Here is a 10,470-nt window from a genome sequence, read left to right as displayed (position 1 = left end):
TAATTATAAATAATTACATATATGTATGTAATAATAAAATTTAGAAATTAATTTTCCTTTACATTATCTCTTTGATAATGATGTTTCAGTTACAAAAATTTCACTGTAACCCACAATATAAAGAACACAACTATAGAAAATAACATTAAATATAAAATGTAATAAGCATGACTTCCTTTGGATAAACGTAAAACACGTGTAACTGAAGATGTTAATGAACCACTTGTCCTTTCAAAATCTTCATCCTGTGATTATAAAAACGTTTCTTCTATATATTTTTAAGTTCGACTTATAATCATCTGATATTCATAAATACTGATAAGTTATTTATTCACCATTCCTCGAAGCATTTTCTCCTGATATTGTACTTCATTGCCAATGTCAATTGATAATGACTTTAGAGCATAAATTTTATCTTGTAAGTGTTCTGTCATTCTTTCATTCTCATCTTCCAAGGCATCGTGACTTGATGTAGTTGGAACTGGTTCATAGGCATAATCTGTCACAAAAATCAAGCTATGTTAAGTGAGAACAATTACATTTTACAATGAACCTTCAATATTGGTTAACCTACTTGTGTGAGTTCTTCTCATTTTATTCTCAATTTTGACAGTAATTTAAAGTACTTTTGCCACAAATAAGTTTATTGTTAAGCTGTACAAACAGAAATGTCACAAAATATTAGTCAAATAAAATATAAATCAAACAGTTACTGGTTTACATTGTCATACTTTTTTAAATATACATTAAATATTTATTATTTATCTAATAGTACGGTTATAATATAGTTAAAAAATTTAACAAAACAGAGTATATGAACACCAATGTTATAAACAAACTTTTACTAGTTTGAATTCGAACGTAACATGTTGCGTGCAATATTTCAACACAATCCTTATTATAATTCATACGAAGTTCATAAAATTTACATAAATATTTAAATTGTTTTTACACATGTACATTATGTCAAAACACAGTTACGAACCGTGTCAAAAGAATTGTCAATTAAGCGATCAGACAACGCACGAGTAGCAATATGTGTCAACGTCACGTATGATGTGTAATCAGTGTTGCCAACTAAATTCAAAATTTTACGTTCGATCGTAAATATAGTATGAATTATGCAAACCCACGATTAATCAGGATAATGTAATTACAGTTTTCAAAAGTAGTTCAACGATAGATTTTTTAACGAATAATATCAATATTGATGTATCCTAATATTTTTGATAACAGGTTTTAGTTCAGAAAATTTTGTTATCAGCAAAATACTGACCTTTCGATAAGGTAGATATATTGATTTTTACTTTTATAAATTTAAATTTGATCGATAACGTACCGATTATGGAACATAGCATTTTTTAAGGTCATAGGTTTATCTTTTTTTATCGTTAATATATTAAAGAAGGATTAGGATTGTATGCAATTTTATAAGATAAAGTGAATTTTGCTAGATAAGTATTGTTTATATTAATTTTTGGTAAATTATAATATGATACAATCGTTTTATGTTGTTTCTCCTCGTGTTTATTATCAATTACAATATGTTAAATATAAAGGCACAAACAATGAAAAGTAGTTGTCTACTTTCTAGATCCCTACATGTCTATTACTTGATTCAGTACTATCTTTGATACATAATCGTCACTTAACGTTAATATAAATTCTTAACGATAGGAATACTCATTACAATGTTAACCTAAATCTTTGATGTTGAACTTAAATACGTTCATTATATCTAAATATTCACAACTCTATATAAGAAAAAGTTCAACGTTAAAATTTTTCTTAAATATCCAATTCCTAACACGAAGGTAACACGCATAAACGAGGAATGAAATGAAATAATATTTTCGTATTTCGTCATATCTATGTATATACTGTACCCTGAACAAATTTCAACAACTATTAAACTCAGTGAATTTCCCTCGTGTGCCCTTCGACATTTTGCTGTTATCCACGGGTACCATATTTATACTTTCACATCTATAACATTTCTACTTTAACATCGAACGACCATCGATAGGTTCTACAAATGTTTCTCGTATATAAATTCAACATTGATCACGAGAATATTAAATCTCACGTTTGTGCACCATGTAATCATTACACTTATTGTATTGTTTTGTTCTATCTGTATCAGTACACAATTATTCTACCGACAGTTTGATCCCCAAGGTTTAACGGAAATTAGGCCTGAAAGTCGAATATGTTATAGAGTTGGTATAAGAGAATCTTTCTGCGATAAGAAATTCGGATTGTTTGTTGACGATTCGTTTTGGAATGTTCAATGTCACAGGATGTTGGAAGACATGACTTGACTCTTTCGCTGTGACTCGTTTTTTACATATGAAAAATTTTTTTTGTACTTTCACACAGTTTCTAAGTTTAAATTTTAACGTGATCGTTTCTGATCACCGATGTTACGTATTCATTCCCGACATTGTATAAAATTTATTAACAATGAAAATGGATTCATGTTTCACTCTGATAGCACCCTAGAAAGAAGTTTTTAACTTTATACAAATCCTTCCTATCCACTAACGACGTGAAACAAAGTGTTTCACGTATACCCTTCCTATGGACTAACTTTACAAAATAACATTCTCAAACTCTTCTCGAATAATTGTATACAAAGTTGAGCAGTTAAATAGACATCCTAAATTAAACGCTTGCATCGGGGCTGATGAATCATTAGGCAAGAACATGATTGTATGTCTTAAGAAATTAACACCTTAAAATATTGTAAATCGACGATAAATACTAAAACACATTAGCAATAAATATAGGAAACACGGAACGCCGATTGTATTATTGCTTAGTTGTATGATACGATTATAATTCAAATTATCTGCTAGTACGTTAAATATAAATAAAAAAAAGTCTAAATGTTTCGTAAATTATTTTGCAGAATATTTTGAGGTGTTCAGGGAAACGGTTGATGAATGAATTCTTCGGGATGGAGCTGGGCTTACTGGGGCGGATGGGGAGGGTCCGGTAGGTGTTGTTGGTTTGGAACCTCTTCTACTTCGTCTCATCGAAGAATATGGACTTGTTCCTCGATTCACGCGCTCGTGAGCGTAAAGTAACACGCCGATATCTCGATTGCCCGCTTCTAACGCGATTTTTAGAGCGGAACTACCGTCTACATCAAGGATCGATGGATCACAGTCTGCATGTGCGAGTAATAATCGTACGATTTCTGTGTGCCCGTGTTCGGCGGCGCACATTAAAGCTGTACTGCCATCTTCATCTTGAATGTTGACTGCTGCTCCAGCATCCAGAAGTAATTGGGTCATATCTTTGCGACCGTGAGATACTGCCAACATTAAGGCAGTTTGACCATGCTAAAAAAAGATTGCGACTTTTACTATTAAACATCACTGGGGTATAAATAGGAGGAAAATAGATTAGTAGCTATTTTAAATACCTACCAATTTTGCTCTGATATTAACATCAGCAAGTTGAAACAACCTGTTAGCCACTGATGCATGAGTGGAATTTCTAACTTCAGCAAGAGCTGCCAACATCACAGCTGTGTATCCAGCCATATTTGCTTTGTTAATATCGCAAACTTTTGAATCAAGAAGTATAGATACAACATCGAAATTTCCATGGGAGACTGCATAATGCATTGCAGTGTTCCCACTTGAGTCGGTCATGTTAACAATGTATTCCAATAAAGAACTGGAATATTCCTCGAAACAATCTAGGTAATCTTCCACCTCTAAAGGATTAGCATTCACTGTGCTTGAGATTTTAAACCATTCCTGTTGGATGATATTGATAGCATTTTTCATTTGATGAGAGATATTTTTGCTAGGAGATTTTTTAAGGCTATCATTCAGAACCTTCATGGCGGCCTGCATTTCCTTTGAAGGTTCAACCTTCTTTCTAGGTTTCTCTTGAATTGGTTGAAACAATGCAGATTCAGGGAGCTCATGTTTCTCTTCAATATCTGATTGCTTTTCTGTTGCGTATATCTCCTCTGACTTCTCATCTTTTTTTTTCTCCCCTTGTAATTGTTGGATACTATAAAAAATACAGAAAAAATGTAATTACAAAAAGAGTCATTATTTTTTCTTCAATTTATTATTTTTATGCTTTCTTGCATCAGACGAATCAAAGAAAAAAAAACAATAATTTACGAAGTTAATTACCCTTTCTCAACGAAACAAGCAGAATTTATTTCGGTGAGTTCGGTATCGTTAACTAAACGGTGTTGTTGTTGATGCTGTTGCAGCATCGATTTGTCGAGATTGTATACACGATTTACTTGTTCACCATAGCAAGCTCGCGATGATTTTAAGTGCACTTTCTCTGTCACTGACTTCCGGAATGTTTTGACCTCTGCGCTCAGCTAGGTGAAAACACTTATGACGCATACGACGCGCAACCATGGAGTCGGAAAAAACCAACAAATCCTTGACATGCGCTTGATTGTCACTAACTATGAGATAGATTGATCCTCTATGGCGCTAAGTTCTTTACTACTTTTTACCGAACTACCATTAGTCAGAACCCTCCACCTTATAGATGGCGTACCTTGTAGTTTCTTGCGTTTATATCAACGGATATCAAATAATATTTTAAAATAATTTTTTTTCAACAAACGGTATCTTTATACTTCTAAATATCATTTAATCGAATCACTTATAATTTTCACTGTTCATAGATAATTAAATTAATTGGCTTATTTTTTTTTTCGTTGAGATAATGGGTAATTAAGTGATAAAAAAAATATCGATAATCATGTTATCCTTAAAACAACTACTAACCGATTACTGTTGTCATATTGTTCCTTGTTATCGGAATCGTATCTTATCACACCAGCAGCCGGTATTTTCGTGTACGTATCCTGCCTTTTAAACTGTCTTCTATGATCTAGCGCGTTGTTCAGTGGTATATGAGACGGCCTTGGTATTCTTGAGACGAGATTCGTGTTCTGATGATTCATATAATTCTCCGCGTTGTTGACAATCTGCTTCGCCAAATTTTTTATCGTCTCCTTACAGTTATCGCAATAATTGGCCGCGCACGAGATAGAAATGTGCGGTTTTATCGACTCCCCGACCGAGACGTCTGTGAATTTCTTTTTTATCGGCGACGTACCGAACTCACGTTTCTTAGGCGCCAGACCGGTGGTATCGGTACTCTTCACCGTTGTCCTTATCAAATCGTCTACCATAACACTCACAGACTTCGTGGTCTTTCTTTTCACCTTAGTGTCGCCGTAATTAAACGAATGACTTCTCGAGTTCATCGAATGCAACGATAACGATTGAACAGCAAGTGGATCAGGACCAACAGCGATGCTTCTCGTTCCTGGACCAGTTCTAACCTCAATTCCAATTTCAGACACCCTGGGCTTCACCATTATTCCCACGTTCGTTCTCATTTTAAACGGTTCCGCCACCTGGACGAACTGATCCCTCTTCTCGATCATTTTAAGAGGTTCTGGGGTACATTGACAACCCCTAGAAATTGTATCTTTCATCAGGGTACTCTTATAGGTGCTCAGAGCGTCATCCACGATAATCGCAATATCATCTTTCGTTAATACGTCCTTCATGTTTAAACTAGTCGTTGTTCCGCAAGATCTTTTCTTCACTTCTTTCTTTATTTCCGGTGCTATGTCCTCGATTATAAATTGACTGTGTACCAAATCTTTCAGCTTATTCCTCGTGTTGATTCCAATATCGCGAAACTTTTTCAAATCTCTGAGCAATTTCGGACTGGTTGGAGGTATCGATTCCATTTGAAGCGGGCTTCTCATCAGACGACTCCTAGTCATCTTCGTTTCCGGTGTTATTTCCTCGTACATCAGTCGGCTACGGGTTAAGGTCGACCTCCAACTGTCGCGAGAATCGCTCGAGTAGAGCTTGTCGAGGCTCGACGGTGTCCTGTCGTCGAACAACGTGCTCTGGTCTTTGATTTCAGGTACGATTTCTTCGATCTGCAATCGACTCCGTTGCAGGCACTGCTTTATCGGCGTGCTAGTTATCATGCCGATATCTCGTGTTCGAACCTGATCGCGTGACAATGCAACGTTACTAATGTATCATATTAATCAATCCTATTAATTCTTGTACTCATCGAGTACCGTAAGATATTATCGTCGGTTGGAATAGAAAAAGTTTCGTTTTTTTTTTTTTCACGGAAGTTAATTACCCAGTCAGCAGTTCGTTTTCCAACGGAGACCCGACACAGAAGTTTCCTTCGATTTACGTAAGCGAATTATCGGGCACGACGAGAAAATCCCATCGGAGTTTTCATCCGGCGTCGCTTTGAATTCGGTTACAGGTAAAAGTGAGGACTGAGCGAATAAATTGTGCACAGTGACCCATTTTACCGGCTATAAATACGACATATCTGAGGAAACGGAATATCGAGGCCGCCATTAGAATTAGCAGACGCTCAGTCTCTCCGAGAGTTATAAACGTTTTGTCAATCGTCCATTAATATACACTCTTATACATGGTGTTAGAAAAAAAAGTATAAGATTTTGGAAGTCTATAGTTTTCACTGAGGGAAGTACAAAATATTGTGATGTCCTAAAATATAAAATTCGATAATCCTATCGATATAAAAATAACTTTTGTGTTTATGAACGCTCGATATCGTGAGTTTCTTCATAACCCATTGAGTATAAACACAAGAATAAGTTTGGAAGTGAATAATATAGTGGCCTTACGACAATGAATAGAAAACGCATGTGGTACTGTACGAGACAGTGAAGGCATCCATGAAAATGTATATCGAACTATGATCCATAGATGTCAGTCTTGTGTCCAAATGGAAAACAAACCTTCGTGTTTTACATCGATAGGATTAATTTTAGAACGCATGTATATTTCTTAACCTCTTGACTTATGATTTTTTTACGGACTATGGATGTAAACGTAAGTTATTTATTATTTTAATACTGTGTGAAATAAGAGAAGTAGAGTATATCTGTTACAATTTGATAATTCTTGTAAATTAAAACTAAATTTCGAATTGAAATTAACCTTTATTACTGATATAACTGTTTCTGTCATACTTTTACTACAATCTATACCACAAATTAGACTTGTCATAAGGTAAGAAGTTAAGCATTTCTTCCTACAAGCTACTAAAGTCTCAGACCCTTTTTGTTCAACACTCTGTATACTCCAGTGAATTCGTTACACCGTTAAAAATCGAGCCGAACTTTTTCCTAGCGCGGGAATTGTTAATAATCTAATAGAAAGGTGGGTATCGCGCACGTATTCATAAGGAACGATAGAAATTGCATCGAAATTAATGCACAGAATGATGGTTCGAAAAAGAGTTCGCGTTTCACGTTCAATTCAGACTTTCTCATCGGCCCAATAAAGTAACATCGGCTGACTATTTCGCGATGAGGAGTAATTAAAATCTACCCGTGGCTTGGCGCGGTATGCAAATGTTTCCTCGGTCCGTTGAAGCCTTTAGGCTTCGTTCTCAACACACGACGGCACCGTTTTCTCTCGTGCGTGTTGGGAGAAGAGAACAAAGCAGATCGAAGGAGCCGATAAATCAGCGCGAACGGAAGTCAGCACCGCGACGTATGTATTATACCTGCTGGTGTGAAACACCGACGTCCCGTGTCATCACTCCACACATCGTTCCCATGTCTCTGGTTGGCGTGGCCGCGTTCTTCGGATTTCGCTGGGAGCCGCGTTGTTCCGAGAACGACTGGCTCCGGTACCTGTGCAACACGCATTCGTTGCGCGGGCTCATCTTGCTCAGCTCGTCCACTTGTCGCAGCAGAGTTCGCTTCTCCTCTTTCAGAACTGACACTTGCACCTGCGTGGGAGAGAATGTGAACTGAGGGATGTTTCGATGACCGTGTGGTTCTTGGGAAATGTTTGAAGTTGAGGATTCGGTGATTTAGGTAGTTGGAGTGAAGTGAATTTTAACCATTTAAGGTTGAAATTTCAGATATTCTTGGCAAAGTTGTTTTACTATTGAGAGTGAAAGTACTGTTTTTTATTAGTCTTTCCTGGGAGAAAATGTGAACTGAGGAATGTTTCGATGATAGTGTGAATTTTGGGAAGTGTTTGAAGTTGAGGTACTTGGAGCTTTGTGAATTTTAAGGTCGAAACATTTGAGGTCGAAATTTCAGATATTCTTGGCAAGGTTATTTTACTATTGAGAGTGAAAGTACTGTTTTTTATTAGTCTTGCGTGGGAGAAGATGTGAACCGAGGGATATTTTGACGTTCGTGTGGTTTTTGAGAAACGTTAGAAGTTGAGGATTCGGCGATTTAGGTAGTTGGAGTGCTGTGAATTTTAACACTTCGAAATTTCAAGTTGGGATGTTTTTGGTGGCAATGTTATTTTACTATTATGAGCGAAGATACTATTTTTTTATTAGTCTTCAATGCTTGCGTGGGGGGCGATGTGAATTGAGGAATGTTTTAACGATCGTGTGGTTTTGGGAAGTGTTAGAAATTGAGGTATTTAGAGTTTTGTGAATTTTAACTCTTTTAGGTCGAAATTTCAGATATTCTTGGCAAAAGTTTTTTTTACTATTGAGAGTGAAAATACTATTTTTTATTAGTCTTCAATGCTTACGTGGGGGGCGATGTGAATTGAGGTACGTTTCGATGATCGCGTTGTTTTGGGAAATGTTAGAAGTTGAGGATTCGGCGATTTAGGCAGTTGGAGTGAAATGAATTTTAACACTTCGAAGTTTCAAGTTGGGATGTGTTCTTGGTGGCAGTTATTTTACTATTGGAAACGAAAATACTATATTTTATTAATCTTTTGTGGGAGACAATGTAAACTAAGAGATATTTCGATGATCGTGTGGTTTTTGGGAAATGTTAGAAGTTGAGGATTCGGTAATTTAGCTAGTTGGAATTCTGTGAATTTTAACACTTCGGAGTTTGAAGTTAGAATATTTCAGGCAAAGTTGTTTTATTATTCAGGGCGAAAATACTATTTTTTTTAGCCTTTCAGCGTTAACACTTCACTTGCATGCAAGAACTGAGGGATGTTTCGACGATCGTGTGGTCTGGAGAAATGTTAGAAGTTGAGGTAGTTGAAGTAGAAGTTCAAATAATTGCGAAGTTTAACCCTTTGGTTGTTCAAGGTGTTTTCATCTCAAACATTTACAGAACATAGTAAAACTGCATCCAAAATTTGACTAAATTTTCTATCACAAAGAATATTTTTTAAACTACACAAATTGATAACCCACAAAAAAGAAACCTCCGTAACATACTTACGCGGAACAAAGAATGTAACGTGTTTACTGCACAGCGATAAAATTAAAAAAAAATGTATCATTCGACAAAAATTCTTCCTTCTTCGTAGTAAAGAAAATTAGGCAACAACGACATTGCCCAACATTCGATATTTTCCATAAACCGAAAACATCAGGTCAAGGAATCGATTACAAAAACGCGCAACTGCTTATCACGACGAATATGCGTATTAGCTTAATGGAAACATTGCTTCCGGGCAAATATCCGCGTCACCGATAACCACGAGGCACGAAACGTGCTCGATGCAACGTTCGCCGGTTACGTTGCACGTTCGCGTAATTACGCTTGCCCAGTCGGAAGTATCGCAACGGAAAGACAGACCTAAACGCGTGAGTCATACGTTGATGGACGTACGCCAAGAGAAACACGTTCAATTCAGTACACCACATTTCTCGCGTGTATCTGTCTGCGCAACCAACGACGAAGGTCTCTCTTCTCTTTGCTACCCTCCGTTCTTCTTATTTCTCTTCTCTTCTTATTTCAACTTTCGTTACGTCGAGTCAAAGGCTTAATTAGCCCGCGATAGCCGCCAGTTTATACGATTCAACGCAATTACTTCGTCGGTTGGTTGAAATATCGAGCGTTTGAAAACGCGTCATATTGAAATTACCACGAATGTGTTTACCTGCAACGTGGGAATCGCCTTGACCTGTTCCTCCAGCTCTTTCATCCGTTCCAACGATGCAGCCATTTGCTCTCGGATGTTCTAGAAATACACGGTGTCACACATGTTCACGGTTAATACGGTTTCGTTGCTCGATTAAACGCGACAGTTCGATGTTAACGGTCGATGGAAGAAGCGTTGGGAGGTTGTAAAATTGGTTTGTGTGCCGTGTACAGTAAATTCTCCACAAGTGTCAGTCCGCAAGGAACCTAAACCTGACACTTGTAGAGTCAGGGACTACGTTTTCGAGCCTCGCGCCCGCCTTTGACAAGGACAGCGAATAAAAGATAAGGATGAAACGTGAGTCGAGGCAACCAAGCGATTTAAATACCAACTTTTTTAATTTTACCTTTTTTTATCCCGAAATTTTTCTTAATATATTGATGAGATTTTTCTGATGAAAATGACATCAAACACGACATCATTTGAACATTTACTTATTAACACGTTCACTGTCTGGCGTGACAAAATTATATCGTGTTTGATGCAAATTATATCAGAAAAATCTCATCAATATGTTAAGAAAAATTTC

At 36.6% G+C, this 10,470-nt stretch overlaps 2 protein-coding genes across 2 annotated transcripts in view; both read right to left on the bottom strand.

The window, feature by feature from the left end:
• Window positions 1–89: 89 nt before the first annotated feature.
• Window positions 90–1,047, bottom strand: LOC108577317 (BET1 homolog). The gene is made up of 4 exons (XM_017940457.1): window positions 986–1,047; window positions 575–654; window positions 336–499; window positions 90–245 (listed from the first exon to the last, which is right to left on the bottom strand). The coding sequence occupies exons 2-4, from the start codon at window positions 591–593 to the stop codon at window positions 90–92; spliced, it is 339 nt and encodes a 112-aa protein (XP_017795946.1). The 5' UTR covers window positions 594–654; window positions 986–1,047.
• Window positions 1,048–2,885: 1,838 nt separating this feature from the next.
• The window catches only part of LOC108577347 (KN motif and ankyrin repeat domain-containing protein 3), a 48,799-nt gene continuing 41,214 nt past the window's right edge, over window positions 2,886–10,470 (bottom strand). The window contains exons 5-9 of the mRNA XM_017940490.1: window positions 9,900–9,980; window positions 7,582–7,809; window positions 4,779–6,028; window positions 3,435–4,032; window positions 2,886–3,347 (exon numbers count right to left, since the gene is read on the bottom strand). Of these exons, the coding sequence (XP_017795979.1) occupies window positions 2,901–3,347; window positions 3,435–4,032; window positions 4,779–6,028; window positions 7,582–7,809; window positions 9,900–9,980 (2,604 nt within the window). The 3' untranslated portion in view covers window positions 2,886–2,900. The remainder of the gene's footprint in view (window positions 3,348–3,434; window positions 4,033–4,778; window positions 6,029–7,581; window positions 7,810–9,899; window positions 9,981–10,470) is intronic.

The sequence above is a fragment of the Habropoda laboriosa genome, unplaced genomic scaffold (assembly GCF_001263275.1).
Source record: "Habropoda laboriosa isolate 0110345459 unplaced genomic scaffold, ASM126327v1 scaffold697, whole genome shotgun sequence".
Classification (NCBI taxonomy): Eukaryota; Metazoa; Arthropoda; class Insecta; order Hymenoptera; family Apidae; genus Habropoda; species Habropoda laboriosa.
Note: the sequence above shows the minus strand (reverse complement) of the source record. Positions and strands in the feature narration are given on the sequence as shown.